Source organism: Camelus bactrianus, chromosome 6 (assembly GCF_048773025.1).
Source record: "Camelus bactrianus isolate YW-2024 breed Bactrian camel chromosome 6, ASM4877302v1, whole genome shotgun sequence".
NCBI classification, from domain to species: Eukaryota; Metazoa; Chordata; class Mammalia; order Artiodactyla; family Camelidae; genus Camelus; species Camelus bactrianus.
In genome coordinates this window covers 86,448,115-86,474,574 of record NC_133544.1, presented here as the reverse complement: position 1 = coordinate 86,474,574, position 26,460 = coordinate 86,448,115, and the positions used below count along the sequence as shown (strand labels likewise).

Below are 26,460 nucleotides of genomic sequence, written 5' to 3'. Positions count from 1 at the left end.
TCTGCTTCTAATATTTTGTTGAGAATTTTTGCACGTATGTTCATCAACGATACTGGCCTATAATTTTCTATTTTGATAGTGTCTTTGTCTGCTTTGGTATCAGGGTGATGATGGCTTCACAGAATGAGTTTGGGAGCATCCCCTCCTCTTCAATCTTTTGGAAGAACGTTGTCTTTATTTACTAATTTTCAAAGCAATGAGTCGATGCCCTGGCATCCTCCTGAAGTAAAATGTTTTGGTTTTCAATATCATTCTACACTAGTGGATTTTAAATACCTTGTCTGTTTAACTACGTTGTAGTCTCTTTTTTAGGCTTGAATGGTCCTATCGGTATTGGCTCTCCTTTGTCCCTTTGACACAACTCCAGTAGCCTTGGGCAGTTTCCTTGTTTTAGATGTTCCAGGTTCATCTTGTATGTTTTCTGCCAAGCCCTGGAATTGGCCATTTCATCAAAAAGCCCTGGTTCACTTTAATGGGAAATAGTATTTAGAGACCAGCAGTCTTGCCACCGAGTCCTCACTGCCATGTGTTATCAATGTTTCTTGTTCTTTTCAGAGGGCAAAGACAAGGAATATGAACTTTTTAAGAAAACAAAATGAAACATGAGTTCATACTGATAATTTCCAATTCGTGTTTAAGATTATAGGGTTTTCACTTCTTTGGCTATTATATTTGCACTCTGTTTCTCTTAAGCTATAAACCTTGGTTCCTGGTGATGAATTTGCTCTATACTCTGTATGTACATAAAAGTATAAATTATATATAAGTGGATACTTATAAAAAACAATATATATTTTATATAGAGCATATATAATGGGATGAAGCAAATAGTAATTCTGTTACTGCTTTAAGGTAACAATACCAGCATTTTTCATAGCAAGACTGAACTCACTTTAAAACATCTTTGTTGTTCTTTTTTGTCCTTAGGAGTTACAGTCAAAATACTCGGTTTTAAAAGTCACTTAAAATAATTATTTTCCGTGTCATGAACATACCAACTGACCTACAGATAGGTTCATTTATTTCATTTTGGATTTTAGGAGTTTAAAGATTTTCATTTTCATTTTGTTTTATAAGTGTTTAAACTATTTACTTGGCTCCAAAGTCAAAACTATAAAACGAGAACATGGAAGTGTTTCAAGATAAATATAGACTTCGTGACATTTTACCTCTAAATATTTCCATATAATCTCTTGAATAAAAGTGTTTTCTTACTTAGCCCTAAGACCATTATCACAACTAAATAATAATAATTTAATATCATCTAAAAATAAGCAGTCTGTGTTCAGATTTCTCTAATTGTTGCAAACATGTCCTTTCTTGTCATTTTATGTCAGTCAGGGAACACTGGCTGCATTTGGCTATGTGTTTTTTTTTAACCTGTTATCCTCTCTTTTTTGTTGTTGTTGATCAACCCAGTTTTCCTATAGACACTTTTTCGATTTGTCCAGTTGCTTCCTCAAGGTCTCATTACTCTTCATTCCTTCAGTTTTCTGTAAACTGGAAGTCAGATCTCAATACTTAATCAGCTGCAGGTTAAGCCCTTTGGAAGGAACACTTGGGTGTTGATGAGTTTGGTTACTTAATTGGAATTGCTTCTGTTTGACCCCAAGTGGAGGTCACTGGCCAAGAGAGAGGTGGGAGGTGTTTACTTGACTTGAATTAAATGAGAGAGTGTAGGATGCATGCTCTGATACCTTCCCTTGCCCTGTCTCCTTCCTGCCAGGCCCCTAGTGAGATGAGGAGGAAGGGAATGGTCTTGTGGCATGAGTGTCGCTAGCCTGGAAGCTGCCTCCGTCTTCCCCAGCCCACCTCTCTCCCTCCCTCGAATCCCCTCAATCTGTCCCTGCAGGATACACGTGCCCTGGAGCAGGACACATGCCCACTTCTAAGGTCCCTCTGTCCTGCTGTTCAGGTGGCAAAGACTTGAAGGCCCTGCTGCAAGGAGCTCTGCTGCAGCGTCTGTGCTGTAATACAGGAGATGGCAGAACAGAGCGCTGCTTTGGCGTCTGACACTAACCCCCAGAGTTAGGGCCAAACTTCACACGTGCAGGGCTCAGTCCTCTGCAAGCCTGCCCTCACTTCAGACCCCAGCTGCAAGTTCAGGGGCTCCCACCACACCCTCAGTTTTCAGTAATTTCCTGGAACGACTCCCAGTACTCATGAAAGCCCTGAACTTATGGTTACAGCTTTATCATAGCAAAAGGATTGAAAGCAGAACCAGAAAAATGTAGAGACCCAAGAGCAAGGTCTGGGGAGGTCCAGGCACGAAGCTTCTGGGCATCCTCCTCCCAGGGAGCCGTGCACGGTGTTCCCTCCTTCCGGTTATGGTGTGTGGGTTGGCAGTACTCTTGCCAGCTAGAAAGTTCACCCGAGCCTCTGGTGTCCAGAGTTTCGATTTGGGCTTCGTCACATACTGCCTGCATGGCTGACCTGTGGTCTCCAGCTAACGTCTGTTGTCTTCATTTCACAGACTGCAGATCAGAACTTAGATGCTGCTTTCCAGAGCTCTTCTCATAAATCACTGTCCAGTTCTCAGAGCCCCCAGGCAAACAGAGACTCTCCTGTTGGGCAAGACATTCCAGGGCCCTGGAGCTGACCTCCTAACATCGGAGGGCAAAAGCCCGATCTCTCTTTGTGCAAATTCTTTAAACTCCCCAGGAGCTGTGGTTCCCCTGCTTTGAGAAGGGAGATTTGCTCTCTCTGGCATGCCCTGGTTCACTCTCGCCAGCTCTGCGAACCTGGGCAGCAAACCAAACCCTTGTCCAGGCCTTGGTCAGTTTCTTCATTTGTGAGAGAACTGATTGACCAGATGATCTCTGAGCCGCTCCTGGTTTTGGGTTTGGAACTCTTTCTTCCAAATCATGCTTGAGGGACGGGTGGGCAGGGAAATGTTGTTCAGGGTACAGAGGCCCAAGTTTGCAGCTACTGACTTAGGAGAACTGGATTCTTGTTCCCTTAGGGCCGAGTCCAGTGCTGCCTGCCTGAATGCATTTGTGAACAGAAAACACATAAAACCGATTCTCCTTGGGGCTGGAAGAGAACCCTGCTCCTTGTGCTAAGGGCTTCTGCCGTAGCTGGAGAGACTAGGGATTTTTAGTATCATGTAATTAGGAAATAAAAAAATTAACTCTGGGGCTCTTTTAGACCATCAGCTTCCAATTTCCTTGGTCTAGGACCTTATCTCCATGATGAAATCCATGTTTTATTTTTGTTTATTAATTTTAAAATAAATTATTAAATGAATTTATTTTTCTATCTGATTTAGAAAACATTTTATTAAATAATGTATGTACATAAGTATTTTTTGTTTAAAGCCATTTCACTTTAGAAAGGAATGTCTTTGGGGTTTACAGAACAATATGTATTTTTTGCATTTTAAATCATGACAGAAGAAGCTGAAGTGAGATCAAATACATTTATAGTAAAGAAGTATTGAAAAAGAGAATTATATTAAGGTGATGAGAAAAAAATTTTTAAGACTTTTTTAGCTGAAGTATAATTGACCTACAGCACTCAAATTCCTTTTTCACAACATAGTGATATTTCTGTACATTACAAAATGATCACCACGAAATGCACACTCTTAGATGGAATAAGGCAGTTCGTGGAAGCAACATTATCAATAGCTCCCTCCCAGTCTTACTCGTGTTTTCTAAAGAGGTGGATACGGCGACAGGATGGACGGGCAGCTGACTGTTTCTGAACTAGGAATCGGTGTAACAAATTGAATCTAAAAAGAAGGAATCAGGGAAGAAGACGGGCTGCTTTCTCAAACACAGGCCTCCATCGGAGCCTTGGTCCTGAGTTTTGCAAACATGTACGGACTTGATTTGTCAAAATATGTGAAGAGGAGCAGCCTCATGGTAGACTGACTGGCCAACCAGACTCCCAGGGAGTGTGAATTAGACCCTAGTTCATGATTTTATAAGAACTCTGCCCATGGACTGCTCGGTTGATTATTTCCCTGGAGCACAGTCCGGGGGGGTCGCCAGATTACCATTAGAGGGTTGGATTCAGAGCAGAGGGATGACTGTAGTGGGTGCCGTCAGCATGCCACGGCCCCCACCCCCGTCTGGCGACAGTGACCTGAGGGGGCTACCCTGCTCATCAGCAGTGTGTTTACTTGGGGAAAACCCATCACGTCTGCTGTTCATTTTCCCACCCTGACTTAAGTAGGTCAGCCCTCTCTTGTATTAACCTACACTTCATCCCACCAGCCCATTTGGTAGGTTAAGTTCTATCAGGAGGAAGAAGCCAGGGTTTGCTTCAGGTGTTTCCTCAGGCTGCCCCAACTTGCTCACTGGCAGACGGGTTGGGGAGCGTTGCTGCTCCAGATGCTAATTTCATCACCATGCCTTGCGATCACTCATTTAACTTTGCAGGGATAAATATTTCCAATTCCTGAAGTGCCCTGAAGACATCTAGCTACCCATCTAGAAATTCTCTTTCAACTGATTTATGGTGGGCCCAGGACATGAGTGTCTTTTTTCAAGGTCCCCAGCTTATACTAATTAAGAACCAAGATTCAGTCTCTTGAAGCCCTAATTCCCAGTCACCTCTTAGCTTTAGCACCCTAAGTCCAGGCAAGATGCACTCGCTGAAGGCCTGCCCTCTGCTGGGTGCTTCCCATATAGGCTACATGTATCTCTTTTCATCTGCACTCTGGGGGTCGGCATTGTCTTTTGAGGTTTCATCCAGAAAATGAAGCCTAAGAGAATTCTAGGATCCTCAAACTGGTAAATGGCACCGCCTCTATTTGAACTTAGCCCTGACTGATTTCAAACCTCATCCACTTTTCTCTGTGCTCTACCGTAAGTGACACCTCTCAAATGTCCCACATGTCAATGGAGCTGTTAATAGCTGCATATACTACGAGATGAGGTCAGGACATTCGATGTGGTTAATTATCCTGGACTTGAGCTCCTAAGGTCAAAGGCTCCCCCCACAACACAGATGCTTTTTTAAAACCTAATCCGTTATATATTGTTGGCCACAGTGCTCTCTGCAAAGCAGGAGAAGGCTAGTGATTCTGATTGTCAATTGGAGGACAGACAGTTGACACACAGATGCACTTAATGAAAGAACTTGACCTTATTGATATGTTCATCTTGATTTCTTACCAAGAAGTGAAGATGAATTTATCCACCAGATGGTCATACGTGGGCCATTTCGTTATCTTGATTGACTTGTTTTCCGGGACGTGTGTCAGGAGTTAAGGGTGGGTATTGACCCTTGCACTGCGTGCCTTCTGCTACAGAAGGCTGCGTTGGCTGAGGAAGCCCACAGGGCAGCTTTACTTTTTACCCTGCTGTTCACCCCACAGTATGTTCCTCACCAGCCATGTAGTTTTAAATGAGTTCTTCTCAACTGAAAGTTGGGGTCGTTCTTTATCAAATGGGCACACGCTCATTACATGAAGACATCAGAAAGGACTCCAATTGTGGAAACTGAGGCCTCTCTCCTAACCTAGGGGTTCACACGCTCTGGCCCATAACCTGTTTTTGTAAATAAAGTTGCATTGGAACAAAGCTACCCCAGTTGATTTCCACATCGTCTTTGGCTGAGTCTGTGCTCCGGCTGCACATCTGAGTTGTAGTGACAGAGACAACTGTCTCTGGCCTCTATTTTATCAACTCCTGCCTTAAGCACAGATTCTCCCTGGGGCAGCCCCATTTACATGACATTTCCGGTACCTCGACTTTTAACAAGTTCATAATGATTCTTTTTATTTTACCCCCAAACTTACTCCTTTACCAACGCTCTCTTCCAAACACAGTTGCCAGACGAATGCTCCTTCCCGATGGCATTATTTAGCTGATGTCCCACTCCTGCTAAGATATCTCAGTGGCTCTCCATTAACAGTAGAGTCCAGGGTCCCTCACTTAGGACCCCTCCAGCCCCACTTCCTGCCACTCCAGCCAGGTCGCTCTACCCTCTCCCTCGAGTGAGACGTGTTCCTCTCTAGCTCCCGGTCCTCACCCAGGTTGCACTCCCTCCCTGCCTGGAGTTATTTCCCCCCCACGCTGTTCTTATGTACCCCAACCCCCTGGTTTCTCCATTCTCAGCCTTTCAGTAATGTTTTATATACCCCTCATTTTCCCCACCTGCTCAGTATTATTATTCCTTTTTTCAAATTTGCATGTGCTCATTTTAAGTAGTTTTTCCATCCTTGATGACTTGAAGGTCGTGTTAGAATTCTTGGTTTCTCTGATGCATACAATACGTCTTTAGTGATAATTTTGAAGCTGAAATGCTAGCAATAAGCTGTGAGTGCTATTTGCATGTAGAAAAGGGGGAGATGAATTTGGGCTGAAACAGTCCGCAAAGGTGTCACAGAGGTGTTGGGACTTGGCTTGAGTCTTCCCTATAGGATGTGTGGGGTGAAGAAAGCGTCGATGGCCTGACAGCCTCTGGAACCCATACTGCGTGATGGGGAGAAAATGAGGATACCAGCGTGGTTGTTAAGATTGCCATTATATGAAAATGAACATATGTATGTACGTGCATGACTGGGACACTGTGCTGTAGACCTGAAACTGACACATTGTAACTGACGGTACTTCAATAAAAAAAAAAGAAGATGGCCGTTGACAGGTGGTCCTTATAAACTACTTGAGGGCCATACCTGTGTCTTCCACTTCTGCTTCTACGTAATAGCCGCGTAGTCTTTGCGCAGCAGTGCAGGACTGGTTGATTTGGGGAGATATGGTTGATTTGGGTGATAGGTCACACAGACTAGGTGATTCTGCAGATAAACCTTCAGACCTTGGTGATGTCTCACAGGTCTCTGAGCAGAGACGTGATCCCACAGGAAGCTGGTTCACAGAGATGAGTCTATGGGTAGAAGAGAGATGGGCTCTTGAGAGGATACAGGTATCTGGTGAGCTTATGAGGGCCTGACCTGAGTTGGAAAGGCAGAGAGAAAACTGATGTATGACATTCCATAAGCCTGTGAAGGAATAAAGGAATAGGAGGTGAACATGGACTCCAGGCAGAACAGAAAAACACAACCACTGTAGGTACATTTGTATCACTGACATGATGAGCATCTGAAGACACAGGTAGCAAGTCCAGTAGATAAGCAACCCATGTCTGCCTAGCTCAGTCGTCCTCTGTGCTCCTAAACCCAGAATTCAGCTTTGTGTTTTAGAATTACATGTGTCATACCTTTGGACCTACTAGAGACACCTATGCAAATTTGTTTAATAAAATCATCATAGTGCAGAGGGGAAAGACAGCTGGCAAGTTTTTCTCGTGTTCTCTGCCATCTCTGTAGCACCAGACCGGACCTTAGCAGTGTGGCCAGAGGTGTTTCTGACGCCCTTGCCAACTGACCTCTGTGGAGACTTAATGGGGTCTTGGAGAACATTTACGTGGCAGTTTTATTGCTGCCATCAAAAGTGAATTCCTATCACTTTTGGCCTGCTTCAGCTCTTGCCATCCTATCCTGGTTAAAAAAAAATGTGATGTCAATTCGAGAATCTCGTGTTTGGTGTGTTGTCTAATTTTTTTTTTTTTTTTTTTTTGCTTGAAACATTGTTCAGCAGCTGTTTTTCTGAAGAGTGCGATGCTCTGTCCTGCAAAGTCTTGGTAGGCTGTATCCTGAATACGTGCTGAATAAATATTTTTAAGAACTAAATAAAGACATGTGAGGCCTTCTGAAGGCACACCAATAGGATTTGGGGGCCGACTAAATATGAGAATTACCGTAGAGGAAAAGGAGATAGTTGTCACGATTGTACCTAAGATTTCTGAACTGTCTGTGTCACGAGACATTTTGGATTCGGAATCCCTTAGATTTGCAGTAGTAAGGATTAAAGACTAAACAATTAAAAAAATCAGAGCACTTCTCATGTTTGGCTTGCGTATTACCTCTGCCCTCTGCCTCAGCACCTTCGAGTGTTTGGTGGACTCTCAAGCTGTCTTCCTGTCTTTGATGTATTTCAAGAGGCTTGTGTTATTACCACTGGAACTCTTCTGTTTCTGGTGGTCCACCCAGTTTCTTGTTTATCCCGGCACCAGCATCCTTTGAGGTTCCCTGTCCCTCTGGCCTGGAGTCGGGAGGCCCGGTCAGCCCGCACCCCTGACAGTGGTGTCTGTGGGACCACTGCCCTCTGGCTGTGGGTTTGAAGAACCGGACCTCAAATCTACTCTTTTCCCTCAGGGTCACTGCAAATCTTACCTACTAGCCTGTGTTGAAGTGTTATTTAGGAAGTCTGACTCATTAGCTAATTAATATATTATCTGTAATCATAATGTAACCCCTTTTTGAGTGCTTGCTTTGTGTCTCAGTGTCTTTTACTTGTATAATTTACACCCTAGTAAACTAGGTATTGCCCCCCTTCCTGCAGATCAGGAAACCCCCCTTTTTGTAGATCATTACCCCAGAGAGGTAATGAAACATGTTAAGTGTCTCGCATTTACAATGTGACAAAGCCATGCACCAGGCCCAGGCTGCCTGGCTCCACTTTTAAGTCTCAGTCCACTTTTCTCTGCTGCTTTGAGCCAACAGGTGGCGGGTTGCCTGGTTAATAATCTGTTACCACCCACGGTCATGTGGTGCAGTGGAAAGATGGCTGGGGTTGAGTCACAGGGTGGACTTGTTGTTCTGTTCTGTCTAAAGTGTGTGACCTCTGCATGCCTCAGTCACTTCATCTGCAAAATGGGGATTAATACCTTAAAGGAATATAGGGAAAGCTGTTGTATGAGGAAACACACATAAACATTTTTTTTTTCAACTGCTAAGGAGTGATGTAAAATATTTGGTAGTAACTGTAAAAGGAATTACAGAGCTATTAGGTAGCTGAGCTGTGGCTCAAATGTGATCTTCAGACTGAACACTGGGTTCTTCCCACTGCATCAGGCTGGGCCAGGATGAGCATCGCCCTGGGGCCATTTTCTTGGCCGGTCGTAGGTGAAAATTTTGTCTGCCTGATAATACTAACTGATTTGGAAGAAATCACAGTTCTTGGTCTTATTCACATTTTCCTCATTATGTTAATGAATTTTTATCATTGACTCGGTCGTTTCGACATGTCTCTGTGGTTTTGTATTTTATTCCTTCAGCCGTTGCATGTACTGGAGGTTTTATTTTTCAGTGTCATCATAGGCTCTGGCAGATCGGAGCCTTCTCTCCAGCCCTGGAACCCTTCAGATGGGCAACAGAGATGCGTCCCTTCAGACTTACTTCTTCCCCACATCCAGCAGGGCTGCCAGGAAGGGCGTGGCATGTGTGAACTGAGTCTTTGGAGAAGGCTGTCCGGAATCTGCTTTGATGTGTTTCTCATCCTCTATCCCGTCTAGTCTTGTGATCACAGTGGTGCAGGCTGTTCTTTGTTAGTTCCAACTGTGTGTGAGATAATAGGGGTTTTTGGCAGAAGCCTTACTTAAAGGGGTGTGTATGAGTAAAGCCTCAGGAGTAGCTCAAAGTTGGATGATACTGTGAACTGTGCGATTCATGGTGCTACTTTAGGAACCTCTGTTGGCTTTAATTGACCATTTAAATGTACATCTTCATCTGCAGCAGTATAGCCCAGGCTCCTGATTTAGACTGTCTCAAGTCCTTGCCTGGTGATGCTGTTCACCAGCTCTGTGTCCCTGAGCAAGTTCCGTAGCCTTTTTCATCAAATGTCGGGCATGAGAATAGAACCTACCTCACAGGGCCATTACTCAAATCAAAGGATTGATACACGGGAAGCCCTTAGAACAGTCCTTGGCGTGCCTGAATCACTCAGTGGATGCATGCTACAGTGATCACATCCGCAAAGTTTTGGTTTGCTTTCAAATTTCCTTTGGGATTGATGTTATTTCTCATCTTCCGGACTCTTTTTCAGTCACTAATATATTTATCTTTATAATTCTAGAATTAGAAGAAAAGTTTTTAAACTATCTCTGTATTTCTTTATCCTTGGTTTATACCTTTTGAAACAAGAGTCAAGTTCAATGCTAATATGTCCTTCCCTATATCAGAAAAGGATAAGCATTGGTCCCAGTGGGAATTTTCGGAGCTTCATTGTCTACCTGGTCATTCATTCTGGGCAGCAGTGCTGCCCTGTGATGCTTGCGCGCGTGCGCACCTCTCCTCACCCCCCCCTCACCTGGCTAACTTTACCCATCGTGTTGAGACTTAACTAGTATGACTTGACTTAGCTAGTGTGACTTCCTTAGGGAATCTTTTCCTGACACACACTTAGGGATCCCTAAAACTGTACCCATATTTCCACGGTAATTTTTTTTTTAAGAGAATCTTTTTTTTAATTTTTTTTTTTTTTAATTGGAGGTACTGGGGATTGAACCCAGGACCTCATGCATGCTAAGCATGTGCTCTATTACCGAGCTATTTCCCTCTCCCAACCCAGTGTTATTAAAGGGTCTGTGCCCGCTCCTCCAGGGCAGGAGACACATCTCATTCCAGCCTCCAGCCTAGCACTTGGCGCATGGAGGTGCTTAGACAATGAACGTTGGGTAAACAAACACACATACAATTTTTGTTTAAAATTTTCATCCTTTCTAAAGTGTGAACAGAGGAGAGGGAGGGGGAGCAGGACAAATTAGGAGAATGGGATTAACAGATACAAACTACTATACATAAAATAGATAAGCAACAAGGATTTACTCTGTAGCACAGGGAATTTCTACCTAATACCTTGTAATAACCTATAATGGAATATAATCTGCAAAAAACCCGAATCATTATGCTGTACAACTGAAACTAATATAATATTGAATATCAAGCATTTTAAAAGGTAATAATAAAGTGCAAACAAATATAAAGTTGGAAAGGCAGTATTTCAATTATATTAACTTGGTCAGTTATAAGGGAAGAAGAGCTATTGTGGTGGGAACCAGCAGAGAGATTTTGAGACTCGAGAAGGGGAGGTGGGAGTAGATGGGTGAATCTTGCAACCATAGGAGTGGCTGGTTCACTACTTCATCTATGGGCTGTCTCCCCCCCAAAATATGACTGAAATATTTTTACATTTACTACAATCAATTGAAGTGAATTGAAAAGACTATTGATTTTTAAGTGAGGAACATTCTTCAGGCTAAGAAAAACAATTACAGTCCTCGAATCCAAGTATTAATGAATCATTGGAAATAGCTTTTCCCCCCAGAACATTCTTTCCATTTCTTTGAAATGTTAGCCTGTGTTTCCATTTGTATAACTAATGCACACAGAAACATTGCATTGTTTCCTATTTGAATTGATCTTTCCTATGAAGTCGGTCCTGACTATTTTAAATGTACTTAGCGTGTTCCCAGCCGGCTATGTGAGTGCTGGGAGTTGATTACAAATCCTTATTTCTAGGCCCTGTCCTTGGAGACTGGCATTCAGCAAGGCTGAAGACGGGCCCAAACGTAGGCATTTTTTGAAGTACTTTGATGACTCTGATGGGCTGCTGGATGGAGGGACCACTGGGGTGTTTTTCCAATCGGAAGGCGCATACACTTGCAGAGTATTTTTTGGTCCACATTAGAAGTCAAGTGAAGGCAATTAAATTAAGAAAGGCTGCCTGTAACATGAGCAGAACAAAATGCTGTGACTGCTGAGAGATGCAAAGCAGGTAATTTTAGCTGTGCTGTATAATCTGTCTGATACCTTCACATTCATTTACCTTGGGTTTTAGTCCAGGGGGAGAAGCTCTTTTTCTCCCCTCATCCTGAAAGGGCCAGTATAATTATGGCTATATATACTGTAAGCCTCAGTATGTACCATTCCATCCTTGTACCATATTCTGAGCAAATTACCGGCCTCGGATCAATAAGACTTCTTTTTAAGTGTCTGTAAATTGAAACCAAGAAATGAAAATTCTGATCAATATGCAGCCAGAACTAATTATTTTAAGTCTTCTGAAAAATATCACAGTTACCAAGAACGTGGATGTCCTATTATTGGACCTGGCATACTTATTTTAATACATGAAATGAACTACTTTCCGTTATTATTCTTTTCTCTTTTTTTTTTTGCTTCCAACAGAAGACACAAATTATTTTATGTCTGATTACACTATTAACCAAAGATACAATGGGGGCATCACTATACTTTTATTTAATAAGTCTAATAGGCTTTGTTGTTTTTTCTTTTCTCTTTCACACACACATAGCTTTCTCTAAGGAATTCTAAATACAAAAGTTGTTTACTCACGATAAATATAATAATTTAAAGAAATTAATCAGTGTTGATTATCATTATGATGTCAGATCCCGCTTTTTCTGGAAATGCTGTTTTTAAAAATCTGAAATATATGTGTACTTGCCTCTCTCAAAATTTTAAACATTAAGAGAAATCACATCAAAAGAAGCAAGAATCATCCCTATACCAGCCCCCCAACAAGTCAGAAATAATTTCTTTTTCCTTGTTTCATTCCTCTTTCCATGCAGTTATTTTTGCATAGTTGTAATCATGTTACAGTTACAATGTCTTCTGCTTATGTTGCCACTTAAACTTAACTACATTGTCTTTATGTTGCCACGTAGTTTTCTGATTATTTTCCATGTCCGTGGAATATTATATTCGGTGGTTGTACCATGGTAGCCTTGGACTTTCCAGTGTTCTTGAGCGTTCACATTATTTACAACATTATACAGTGGAGTTTCATTGTTGACAAAACCTACGCTTCAAATGAGCGAGGGGGCATGTTTTGACCCTGGACTGATCTAGCTTATAAATCATCTGATGACATGGACCGTTTAAACAGATAACGTCCTCGTGAAACTGAAATATTTACTCTGCCTACTTGTGCTTGTGATTAAGCATGTCCTCTGTAAACAGTGTGACACACCATCCCAGACTCACTGGCTTTCAATTTGTTGCTGTATCTTATGTCAGTTTGGGTTCCCTATTCATGTGACCTGGGAGTCGGGAGCTGAGGACCAGGTGGGTGAATGAGTTGAATAGATGGATTCAGACCTTTAGAGGCCCTCACAGATTACGGTTCCCTCATTCTTCCCCATCATCTCTCTAATTAAACATCTAGCATCTTAGTTCAGTGAAATTCAACAAAGTTCTGAGTTTTGCTATGATGGCTGCTTTCATCCTTTTTTGTTTCATTTTGAAATATCTAACTATTTCCAAATTTATGTCAGTTTTGTTTTGGTGGTAGGGGGCCACCTGGCTTGGTTGGACCCTAAACAAGTGTTTCCTCTTTTCTTGAGTACCCAAGCAATTGGTAATAGTTCACTAGTTTGGGTATTCATAGAACAGTTGCTCTGCACCCCCAAATTTTTGATCCTCAATAGCAAACAAAAATATTGTCTCATGAACTCACAGCAACCTGAATTGTCATATTAAATTCCACCATTATTTTACATGCTACAAATTCCTTTCATCTAATTAATTCCATCATGGTAACACAAAGGCTAGCGTTAGACAAATGAGAAATCTGACTGACTCAAGCATGTTTTGAACTGAGGTCATCATCGGTCGAAGGGGATTTTGAAGGAAGAAATGGGTATTTTGAAGATGCAACTGTATGCTGTTAACAAAAGGCTTTCCCCATGCAGTAAGGCCACCAAACGGAAGTTGTCTTTGTTTTTCAGGATGTGATTAATACTACCTCATCATTTAATTTTAGAACTTCTAAAATAAACTTGCTTGCATCAGTTGTGGGCATATGGTCTGAAACCTGAGAGTGCCTACTTTTTCTTTCTTTCTTTTTTTCTTTTTTCTTTTTCTTCTTTCTTTCTTTCTTTCTTTCTTTTTTTTTTTTTTTAAGTTTGGAAAATAATAAACCAAAAGAAGTCTCCGTGGTATCTTTTCCTTTACCAAAACCTCTGCTAATATTTTTGTGGTAGTTCTAACTGTTTTTTTTCTTATGTTTAATTTTTTTTTTCTTTACCGTTTTGAAACCCTGTTTTATACGTCATTTGAATCTGATTTATTTCACTTAACATTACTTTATATGCTTTCCCCCCCATGTTTACAATCTTCATGTCAGTTGTAATCTGTACACTCTTATCGTTCTGGCGTTCTGTACTATTCCTGATCCTTTCCCCTTTATCAGGCGTTTAAAATGCCCAATTGTCCTGTGCACAGTGATGATTATCAGGACCCTGGCCCACACACCATGTTAATAGTCATCATACAAGTCATGGGGGTGACCTGTCCTGTTGTGATTTAACTTTCTCACTAGTATTGTGCTTTTTTTTTTTTTTAACTGAATTCCTCTCTGCTTGTTTTCTGTTTTATTGGGGGGGGCAGCATCTTTTTAGAGGGGAGGAGGGAGCTGGTCGTGAACTGCCTCATGGCTGGGTATTTTTGTCTTTCTTTCCTCAGCGGTGAGAGTGGTGCTGGAAAGACGGTGGCTGCCAAATACATCATGAGTTACATCTCCAGAGTGTCTGGGGGAGGCCCCAAGGTCCAGGTGAGTTCATGCTGTGGCTCATCCTGAGATTTTGTACTTTGTGAAAGGAGAGGCTCCGTTTGCTGTTTTTGTTTTTTTGTTTTGTTTTTGAAGGGGAGGTAACTAGGTTTGTTTATTTATATTTGGAGGAGGTACTGGGGATTGAACCCAGGACTCTGCCATTTGAGTTATACCCTCCCGTGCGTTTACTGTCTAAGAAAGAATTTTTCTTGCACAGAGAAGACATTGGTTTTATAACCAAGAAACTTGAAGTCTGCAGAGAAATAGCACATTAGAGAATTATGACATGAAGATGCCTAATATCTAATGAGTATTATATATAATCAATGAAAAGTTCTCAAATCCAAAAGGAAAATAAAGAGCATGAAAGCCATCTCACAGAAAAAGAAATAGAAATGACTCATAAAGCATGAAAATACTCTCATCCTTACGCTAATAAGAGAAATACAACTTAAAACTACATTGAAGAACTGTTTCTTAACTCTCGGAGTGACGTCAATTTTTGTCGTGTTTTGTTGGTAAAAATATAGGGACATAGTCCCTCTCATACATTATTGGTAGGAGCATGAATTAGCACACTTCTGTGGAGGGCATTTTAGCAAAATCTATCAAATCTATATGCATACACCCTTTGACTCATCAGTTTTGCTGAAGAGAATTTATCCTTTAGGTGTGCTAAATGGATGTGAAGTGATTCATGTGTAAGGTTCTTTGATGTGGCATTTTTGATAATGTAGAAGGCTGGAGACAGCTTAAGTGTTCATCGGTCGGTGACTGGTGAAATAATTTATGGTTTATAATAGACTAGAATATTACACAGCCATAAACAATGAAGCTTTGTGTCCTAAAAGGAATTGATCTCTAAGCTGTATCATGAAGTGCAAAAAGCAAGGTTCAGAACATTGTCTATTATGTGCTGCCATTTGAGGAAAAAGAGAACATATATTTATAATGCTTGTATTTGTTTGGATATATGTGACAGCTCTGGAGGGCTACACAAGAAACTGATAACAATGATGTCTTCAGGGAGGAACCTGGGAGGCTGGGACTCTGTGTACACCCTTGTGAAACTTTTATGTCTTGAACTATGTGAATAAATAGCAAATTCAAAAAATTTACAAAAACTTTAAAAAATGTATTTTAAAAATAGAGAGAAAAAGGAAAACAGAGAAAGGAAGAATGGAGAATTAGAGTGTTAAGGAAAGTGGGGAGACCCAGAGAATGAGGACACAGGAGAGAAAGAAAGGAAAAAGGAGGGAAATACAGTATGGGCAGAGAAGGGACAGATTCAAGAGGAAGAAAGCGGTAGACACAGCGTCATCTGTCTTTAGTTTTACTCATTGTGGTTGCAGAATCAGCATCAGCCGAAATGGGTGAAACTCCTCCCCAAAGAGCAATAGTTGATTGTGATTGGGGGGTAAGGTCCACAGGGGGCTGCCCAAACTCGTGTTCATCACTGGCACGGACAGCTGGGAACTTTTTATTATTATTATTATTGTTAGAAATCATGATCCAGGATAGATTTCCCCCTAAAGATTAAATTTTTAATTAGAATCATCCAAGAAGTGATGTTACTGCCGTAGTCAGCTGTTGACTTAAAAAAATGACACATCAGTCTTCTCTTTATTATGGCTCTGTCTCCTCAATCAGTGGTGCTCCATCATGTCCTGGGGGATGAGAAAGCTTAAGGCAGAGTCCAGAATTCCTTATGTAGAGTGGAAGGGACTTAGGGGGCTGCCTTTACCCAATGAAAGGAAGATCTAGTGTAGCACCATCCAGTAGAAAGATGGTGCATGTCACACGCATAATTTCCGAGTTTTCAGTAGTCATATTAAAAAAAAAAGTAAAAAGAAGCACATGGAATTAATCTTTTAAAATATATGTACTCCCGTATATCCAAAATATTATTTCAGCATATAATCATTAATCAATTAATGAGATATTTTATATTCTCTTTGGTCCTAAATCTTGGGAATCCAGTGTTACTTAAAGCTCGTCTCGGCTGGGATGTGCTGCACGTGCTTAGCAGCCGCCATGTTGGACTGCGTGTGCAGCTGTAGAACTTAGATTGGTGTGGTCCAGTCCGCTTGCTTTTCTCCATTTGTGTGATCACACTCCATCCCTAGAAGACTGATGTGGAGCCAGGAATCCAGGCTGCTGTTTTGCGTGGGAGCTGCTCCTTTGATTTGCTCTTTCTCTCTTCCCCATATATGCTTGCCACATGCCGCAAAATTCTGTTGGACGTCTTGATGGTGGATGGAGGAATGGATGCGTGCATAAAGAGTCTCAGTTGAAAAGTCAGTAATTAAAGAAGGGAAGAGACCACGAAGAGCCTTCCTTTTGTTCTAGCTCAACAAGATGCTGAGTGTTGACAAGTGATGTAGGAATCCCTGGTGCCAAATAGCAAGTGTACAAGATTAGTGTAGACCCACAAAGTTAAAATTAATTTTATAAAGAAAAGCAAATGTTACATAAATCCATGAGTTTTGAAAGGAGAATAAGCCGAGTAGAATTATCTTTCTAAGCTCTGGAGCAGACTCCATGGAGGGACCACCCATAATTAGCTCTTTGTGCCTCCGCTGACGACGTGTGCCCGGTTGATGGAATTCCACTTCTCATTCCTCTTCTCGGTGTTCAGAAGGGTGTCCAAGGAGCACTTGGGCTGTTACATAGTCAATTAGTAGTCAGTGTCTTAATCTAGTCTATTTGCTACAGACGGCGACCAGACTGCAGACGTTTAATGTTGATTTTTCTCTTCCTGTTTTCCTATGAGGACAATGATACAGAGCTTTTGGCTTGAAATTAGTCAGTAGCTGAAGAGCACAAGCCAGAGACTTGTTATTTCTGGAGCCTGTTTAACCATAGCATGTGAATAATTAGAAGTACAAGGAATGACTCACTAGTCAAAAGTCCTCTCCAACATCAACTCCTGTCTGTTGAGCTGTCTTGCCCATGGGATGTTTTGCACACTTTGCAGTCTGACCCCGAATTGGGGTGTTTGAAAGCCAAATTCTGCCCCTCCAGTAGGCCAGTAGTCCTTCCACACAACCCAGTGTTGACCCAGCGTTGCTCAACTGGGGCCGCATGCTGGTAAGCCAGCAACACCAGGGAGCTGGTTTGAAATGCAGACTCTCAGACCCCCACCTCAGACCTACTGACTCAGCACCTGCATTTGAACAAGATTCCCGGGTGATTCATGCACGACAAAGCTTGGGAAGCCTTAGACTCCATGTCTGTAACATTGCAGTGAAGGGGTGGGTGGGGTGCAGTAGGTGGGTAGAGCCAGAGTAGTGATAGGAAAGACTCCGGTCAGAACCCAAGGAGATGCCCCTCCTGCCGTGGTTCCCGGTCCCCTGGGGAGCCGAGGGTAAAGCTGCAGCATCCAACTTGGAAACCCAGCCCGGGACCGTTTGTAGATCCTGCTTTCCAGTGGCATCCCGGGTCCGGGGACTCCTGCATGGAGTCAAGGAAATTGGAAGACAGGAACACACAAACAGCACTGGGGCTGTTGAGTAGGAAGAGTAGATCCTCCCAAAACTCCAGGGGCGTGGATGTGAGGCCTCTCACCTTCACCGCATTCAGAAACCAGGTCCACAGGGAGAGTCTGGCTTTACATTGTAGGGCAGATGTTCGCATCTTCTTGATTAACCTCTGCTCTGTTTGCCGTGACAGCATGTCAAGGACATCATCCTGCAGTCCAACCCGCTGCTGGAGGCCTTCGGGAACGCCAAGACGGTCCGGAACAACAACTCCAGCCGATTTGTGAGTCTCTGTCCTCTGATAGCAGATGTCACCTGATTGATGATGTTGACGTTCTAGTCTAAGTTCTGTGTCCCCGAGGAGATGGGGGCTTTCCGCACATCATCAGGGGCCACCTCTTCAACCTTTTCTTTTTTCTCTAGCAGTGGGCTGTCAGGCTTCAGTGTGCCCTTTGACTCAAGTTATTTTTGAACCCTGGGGATGTCAATAAGATAGTTTTTGAAAACAGTTCTCAACTTGCGCTGCCTTCCTAAGGAGAGTGAAGTGTCTGCTCTGGTCTTGGAGGAGTTCGCTCTGGGCCCTGGAGAGAGAAGAGGCTTTCTTTCCCAGACGAGGAACTGAGTAGACTAGACCCTGGGTCCTGTCACCTTGCTTTGCTTCCTGGAACTTGGGTTTTGGACACTGAAGGGAGCGCTTTGATCCAGCATCTTGGAGAGAAACTTTCTCTTCTCTGTCAGTAGAGGGAACAATTGTCTACCCCACCCCCTTGGCCTTGTATGTGTGTTCTGTATGTATTCACGTGACATAATAACCTCCCAAAGTGGCTGGACTTGGCCTCCAGATTGCCTCCTAACTGGTCCGCTTACCCAGGGTAATGAAAATATCAGCCAAATGCCTTGACGTGAATGCCTCTGTCTACGTTTTGATTGGAAGTCTGGCAAGGATGGATGTGAATATATTCCCCTTGACAAAAAGCCACGTTTGCAAAGAAATGAGTGTTTGCCCAGTAGCTTTGATTATGTAAATTTTATATCTTATCTCAACCATAGATCATGTCTGGCAGTAAAGCATTTAGGGAGCCATCTGTGAGGCAGATTCTGGACCATTTTAAAATAAATAAGTGGGAATCTTGGAGAAAAATGATTTCTTTTTCCCCCTTCTGTTTTGGAAGGAAGCTTCTGTTTCCAAGAGGATTCTTACTAGGTTCTCAGGCAGCAGTTGTTAAGTTCCCTGGTGAGTTTAATCCATCAGAATTGCCCTCAGTTTCTTCACTGCTCAATATTATTCAGATTATTTACTTATGTGTTCATCTTGCATATTTTTCTGCTCAGCGGCTGGGTTGTGTTATCTTGAAGTTTCTAGATAATGAAACGGGAAAGAAGATGTGAATGAATTTTTCGCTTGACTTTTTCTTCCCCAATTGTCAATCTCAGTCTGCCTTGTAAAAACGACTTGACCAAATTCAACTCTCTAGCTATGCATTCCCCCTCTTTTGCCATCCTTAGAGAGCAGAAAAATAACAAAATCAATATTTTCCTTGATTTTTCCAGTATAAATTATCCTTGGACAAGGAGGCTACATCGGTTCATTTTTGTAAAGCAAAACAGAAATACCCAGTATTTTTTATTTTTCTGATGACAGAATTTCACACAACCCTGATAAAAAGATGGGAAAAAGTATAGACAGGTAATTCACACACACACACACACACACACACACGCATGCACACCCACATCCAGACATACATACTTGCACATGTGCACACAGAGAGGAGTCTGATGGGGCCTCAAAAGATGTTCTAACCAATAATGAAAGAAATATAAGCTAAAACCATGTATCATTTTCTGTCTCTCAGATAAGCAAACATTAAGGAGGCGGATAATACTCAAGAAAAGCTACTATTTCCCTAGTACAGCAATTTGGCAATTCTCATCAAAACTTCAAATACTCATTGTCTTTGACCCAACATTACTCTTAGGGTATAATAGCCAAGTTCCCTGTTAGTAATGATTTATTTTAAAAGATATCCTTGATATATTATTAAATTTTTAAAAAAGTTAAGAGAACAATATCTACAATATAATCCTTTTTTATATAAAAATGCACATTATGTAAAACATAATTAAGGTGTCCGTAAATCAGAGTTTCGGTATACTGTTATAGTGGTTATTCAGTAGGAGGGTGGAAGTGGCATCAAGGTGGAATAATGGGTAATTTCACTTTTAAAAATGGGTACGTAGTGTCAGTCTTAAAAATTCATGCTTACAAACTCTTTCAAGTTTTACGAAATATATGAAATATTTCCATCACCATTTAAAAACAGTACAATGAACATCGGTGTCTGTAGCACCGGGCTTAAGAAAGAAAATATTACCCAGAGTCAAAGTGTCTTTCCATTTACTTATGGAAGTGCAACATCCTCTCTTTTTACAATTTCCTCTTTCTCCCAGGCTGCTTTATGACAAAGCTAAACTTCCTGATCTCTCTTTAGGGGCTTTCGCTTTTATACTACAATTTTGAGTTGTGGATTAGCATTTCAGGTACATTAGAGCCGCGGTTCTCAAACTTGGCCACATGTAAAAATCACCCAAGCTTTCTTTGTTTGTTTTGTTGTTGCCCTTGTTTGTTTGTTGATTGACCTATACTCAGCTGCCATTTGTCAATTTCTGGTGTACAGCATTATCTTTCAGTCATAATATACTTACGTACATGTATTCCTTCTGGGTGCCAGTCCCTAGCGACTGATTTCCTTGTTTGGATGGCACCAGGCAGCATTTCTTGAAGGCTCCTCAGGTCTTTGTAACAGGCAGCCATGGTTCTGAACCATTTTCAGAGGGACCTGAGAGTTTGCCATTTACCAAATCTGCCTCTCCTGGATTTGACGTCCTGTTTTGTTTTGTTTCCATCCCTGGATTGATGGGGAATGACACTGGGGTGGTGGGGTTGTACACAAATGGACACAGTTAGTCCCTTCGGAACACGCCTCAAGGGGAAGGATGGCCGTGGTAGGAAGCAGGAGAACTTGCTCAGCAAACTTTTCTCACGAACCACCGTAATTCGTGACAGCAGTGGTTTGTGGTCCTTTTCTGTGTCTGGTGTTCCTGGGTGTTTGTCTTGGGGTTTATTTTTAGGAGAGGGAGAAGGAGGAATCATCAGATTAAGACAAATAGATGGTTAGACAGTCGCCTTCTTTTGTAGCCTTTTGGATACCTGGAGTTGGGAAGTAACTTAGCAGGAACACAGCAGGTACTGAGTGCTGGAGGCAGTAGGAGAAACATGCAGTGAGTTTATGGCTCTAGTCAGAGACCTGTGGTTTGGCAGGCTTCAGCCCTGAGATGGTGGATTTCATCAGCATACACATTTAAAAAATATTTAATGTAAAAAAATTAAAATAATTTTAAGAATTAAAAAATTAAAAATAAATTAATAACTTAAACTTTAAAAATGTTTTAATTACAAAAATAAAAATATTAAATGTGAATGAAGTTAGGCTGGGCATGCTGTGCAGTTTTTGACCCTCAGCCACACCACTCCCTAAAAGTCACATTCTCATCTTTTTCTTCGTTTAAATTTACCCTCCTGGACCTTTCTGAGAACTGGAGAGAAATTAGATTGTAGTTTAAAAAAAAAAACAAAAACCACTTCATTTACTCAACAATCTGGACATCTTTTTCAGCTACCCTCCAGGGCTTTATTCTCTTTTGTTCCTTATTAGCCTAGCAGTCATTTAAAAGGAAATGTTAACAACAGTAACAAAAATCCCCACACCCACAGCTAGCTGAAAGGAACTTTATAAGCAAGTGTTTTTATTTTAGGTAAGCATTTTAGTTGCTCCAGAGGTGAAAAGGGATTGCTTTTGCTCCAAGTCATTGAAATAAGTCTGCCAGAGGGAAAACTTGCTTCCTCTGAAAGAGGCTGATAGAGTTCACTCTTGTTAGATCAAGGGCATTACGTGATTTTCTGTCCTATTCTTTACAACTTCCGGTTTCGCAGGCAAGCGCCTCTTGGGGGAAGATGGGAAGGAATATAGCATGTCCTTATTTAGTTGGGTTAGAATGGCAGATTCTCTCTCTCAACACAGAACTGTGTGATTGGACAAAGGCACATGTTATTGTCTGATAGGAAACAGTGAGGAAGCCTAGACCAGAAATGGGAATAATTCAGAACATATCTTTCATTAATGAATTTCCTTGAATTATATCCTGTACCCAAAAGCCCGTTTGGAACATCATGTTTTTGTTCACCAACCATTGAAGGAAATACCTAATTTTCTTGCAGGGAAAATACTTTGAAATCCAGTTCAGTCCAGGTGGAGAACCAGATGGTGGAAAGATCTCCAACTTCCTTCTGGAAAAATCTAGGGTGGTGATGAGGAACCCTGGAGAGCGGAGTTTTCACATATTTTACCAGGTTTTCCTTTATATTATTTCTTTCCTGCTTCCTTATTCCTTCTTCCGATTTAAAATTTTCCTTAAAGTGAAATAATCGCTTCAAGGTCAAAAAGTTTTTACTTAGACTCTCAAAAGCCAGGGAGAGTTTGGGACTAGAGTGGTGTGCAGGATGCTTTTAAATTGTGTTCTGGGCTTTAGGAAGCATCTAATTCAACTTTTTTAAAAAATGATTTTAAGTATTTAAAAAATATAATGGGTGGAGAATAATAAATAGCTCAGTGGTAGAGTGCATGCTTAGCATGTACGGAGTCCTTGGTTCAGTCACCAGTACCTCCATTAAAAATATATATAGAGAGAGAGAGAGAGAGAGAGAAACCATAAATAATTTTTTAATGTATGGATTTATGTATTACTACTTCATATATTGGGGATCCACATTAGATGTTCTTTGAAGAATGGCCTGCCACTGTTTTTTTGTTTTATTTTTTTATTTGAAGATCCTTGGATCTGAAGGAAGTTAAGCTGTGTTGGTAGCTCACATTCAGTCTTTTCAATTACATAGACATTTTAGGTGATGGTAAAGAGTTCTTCTGGTTAGCACCGGTTGTTTGAAAGCTGTACGTAAATGACCAAAAGCTTCAATTCAGTAATGCTTTTAATTGTATTAATCAAAGCAACATGTACAGATGTTTGAAAAGCAATTTCATGTTCTCACACATGGTATATTGTTTATTGAGCACTAGAAAGAAGTTTATGATGATTTTCTGAATCCACCTTTTGATAAATGCCAACCCCATTCCCCTCCAGAATCCTCTGCCCACAAGTTGGAAAGCCCCAGACTAGAGACTGGGAAAGTGATGAGCTCAGGGGAAGATGGAGTTCAAGGTTCTGACATAAAAGTAACAGTCCAAGCTGTGAAGTAGATGGGACTCTTGTGGGAGTGAGTGTGGGGAGAAAGACCATGCCGACACGGGACATAGGGACCTGGGGACTGTCTGTAGGATGAGGGAGGCACTGAGGAGCCAGGGGTGTGGTCGGAGGAGGAAAGCCAAGATCCTGCAGGGTCACCAAAGCCAGGGGAAGCTTGGGGGGCTGAGGGACAGGATCAAAGGATGGGGCAGGGGGCCTGAGGAACCAAGAGTTTCAGCTGGTTTTAGCCACTGGAAAGTAGCCATGAGAGTTATTTGATCAGAATGGTGAGGGGAGAAAGAAGCCAGAGGAGGAAGTCAATTTTGAAGCATGAAGAATTTCAGAGTCAAGGAGAAAGTTTCTAAAGAAGGCAAAGAGCCTTTTTTTTTTTTTTTTTTTTTTTTTTTGAAGGGAACATCACTTTTATTGACAAGAAAGGGTCACAGTGGGCAGTGCTACAGAACACAGATAAGACAGTCGTGAGACATGAGTGTAAAATGCCTTTGTAGATGGGAGAGAAGTAGACAAAGGGGTGTTTGAAGGTTCAGCTGAGGGGGCCCTGTGATGTGGGTGGGGAGAAGACTGAGAAAGAGGTGGTGGAAGTTCTTAGACCAAAAAGGGGGGAGGGGGCAGAAAGCCAGAAGAAAAAAAAGGAAGAGAGCGGTACAAAAGGATTTTGAGGAGACGGAGGGGAAAAATTAAGGGAACCTGATGTCATGGGATGACCTAGAACTTCTTAGTAATGGAGATGAGGTTCCCTGTTTTAAGGATGTGGAGCCAGGATGACATGAGGAACTTGACCAAGGTGGAGAAGTGTGGACAGTGGCTAAATTCGGTTGGGGTGGAGCCAGTGGTGTGCTGGAGCTGGCTTGCCAGGGCTGTGTGCATCTCTTCCTTCAGTGACAGTACTTGGTAGCTTGAAATCAGTCATTGTAGGAGTATTTACACTGAAAATCAGCCGACACTACAAATCCATTCCCCCGCCCGACCTCCACCTCAAGGATTGATTGTTGAACCTTTTCCGGCACAACTCACAGGGTCTTGCCGAGAACTAAGGCAAAAACCAGAGACAGAACAGAAACCCAAGGGATGGGACCTGGCGCTGTTCTTTACCATGCATCCTGCAGTGAGAAGCCTCGAGGGTCTAGGTGCACTTTAAAAAGCCACCTGCAAGTTGAGAAGGAACAAAGTAATTAGAATCTGGCTTGCTTTCCACATTTCCCAGGGACCTCACTGTTGTAACTGTGCAGTTCCGTTTATTGGGCAAGGGAAAATTCGCAGCTCTTGCAGATCTAATCAAAGTCAAGAACTCGAATTTGTAGAGGCGACTGGGGGCTACTACACACATAGCCCATAGTCTGAAGCCCTTTAGTATTTCAGAGGCAGGGACCACCCATCAGTTTAGGAAGTAGGGAGAGAAAATCCCATCACTTGGGCTCCGGGGGTGGTGGTACAGGAACCGTGTGGGACCTTTGATCGCTCCGTGGGCTACGTCATGCACACACCCCTTTCTCTTGCTCAGCTCATCGAGGGCGCGTCCGCAGAGCAGAAGCACGGCCTGGGCATCACCAGCATGGACTATTATTACTACCTGAGCCTCTCTGGGTCCTTTAAGGTGGATGGCATTGACGACAGGAGGGAGTTTCAGGAAACTCTGGTGAGTGCTGGCAGCCTGGGCGTTGCCTGTGGTAGAAAGGGCAGGGGAGGTTAACAATGCAAGGAGCAACCTGCAAGTTCCACCTCATTCTGCTGGAAGCGCTCCAGTTCCTGAAACCACATGTTTAAACACCCTTAAATAGCCATGTGCCCAGTTGCCGGAGGACCACCTAATGATGCAGAATGGGTGAGAAAAGTGGATTCATCAGTACCTGCCCCCACCCCACCGCTGGAGCTCTGATTAACAGGAGATAAAAACTACTGTGGGTAATGCATTTACCACACCGGTTTGCCGATGGCTCACACAATTGTCGTACTGTTTCCGTAGAAAGGCAAAGCAAAAAGTGCTTTCATTTCCTTAATCGGGCTTAGCAACCCTAGAACAACTTCAACCTTTTCCCCACCCACTTTCTTTCCCTCTGCATCATACAGATCAGAGGGCGAGCCTCTCCACCACACTTTTCACATTGTATGTTTGTCATGGTTCAAGGGGGTGAATCCAGGTAGATTACTGAGGGTTCACATCCTCAGGGAAACAACTTACAAAGTCAATCTAGAACTTTCTGGAGGTGGGCTCTCCACTCACTTAACCTCAAAGTGCTGCATCACCACTGCCCTTGGAGTCAGGTACCAGCCTGGCTCGTCCTTCAGCCCAGGTCCAGAACCACATGGGAGACCTTGAATGGGCAGTTGGAGGTACGGTTTGATGGGGACCTGACATTGTGCTTGAAAGGGACAGACCATCCTGGGTGCCAGGAAAGAAGATGTCATTAAGAGCCCACATGGCCTCAAAGAAGCTGGGAGGAAAAAAATGCTGCTTGGTCTGCATTGGTCCTAGAGGACAGTTCTCTTAGGTTATGCATATCTAAGGCCCAGGCATCTTAACTCCTTTTATTGAATTTCATGGACCTCAGAAACAAGACTTTTCTAATGGTGCTTTTCCTGGAGATTTTTAATCAAGACCCTTTTGCAAGTATAATCTATTCTCAGCCCTCCCAGTGAAGGGAAAGATCTCTGAGTCTGTCTGGAGTAGCTGGAAAGGGACATCAGTGCCCTTAGAGGGAGAGGGGTGGCAACCAGAGGACAACTGAGGGACGGGAACAGACTTGTTGACTGTGTACAGCCGCTGCTCCGTGTGAGTATCTTTCCTCCAGAGCTTTCTTGCCCGTATTCCTGGAAGATTACACGCTCTGTTTAAAGACAGAACTGCCTTTCTAGCATGACTTTGAGACTGGACAAGAATGTGTGAGAGTGCTTCGGTCAGTGAACGTGTCTTCCAGGGACTCCTGGCTGCCATTGCAGACGAAGCCACGTGTGACTGCACAACCCAGTCTAAGCTTTGGCTTTTTTTTTTTTTTTTTTGGAAGATCTGTTTGGCTTTACTCAGTGGTTCATGAGTTGGGCAGCATTCCATGTAACACATAGAATGGTGCTCCCAGCTTTGGCTTCTTTATGATGAGCTGGTAGAGCTGGGGACCGACGTGTCGGGCTCACTTCTCTTTCCCTTCCAGCACGCGATGAACGTGATTGGCATCTTCGCGGAGGAGCAGGCACTGGTGCTGCAGATAGTGGCGGGAATTCTCCACCTGGGAAACATCAGCTTTAAAGAAGTTGGCAATTACGCAGCCGTGGAGAGTGAAGAGTGTGAGTGGCTTCGG

At 42.6% G+C, this 26,460-nt stretch overlaps 1 protein-coding gene across 1 annotated transcript in view; it reads left to right on the top strand.

The window, feature by feature from the left end:
- MYO1E (myosin IE) overlaps positions 1-26,460 on the top strand; it is a 190,495-nt gene that overhangs the window by 88,504 nt on the left and 75,531 nt on the right. Inside the window, exons 5-9 of the mRNA XM_074366210.1 lie at positions 14,279-14,366; positions 18,039-18,128; positions 22,125-22,256; positions 24,669-24,803; positions 26,314-26,446. Of these exons, the coding sequence (XP_074222311.1) occupies positions 14,279-14,366; positions 18,039-18,128; positions 22,125-22,256; positions 24,669-24,803; positions 26,314-26,446 (578 nt within the window). The remainder of the gene's footprint in view (positions 1-14,278; positions 14,367-18,038; positions 18,129-22,124; positions 22,257-24,668; positions 24,804-26,313; positions 26,447-26,460) is intronic.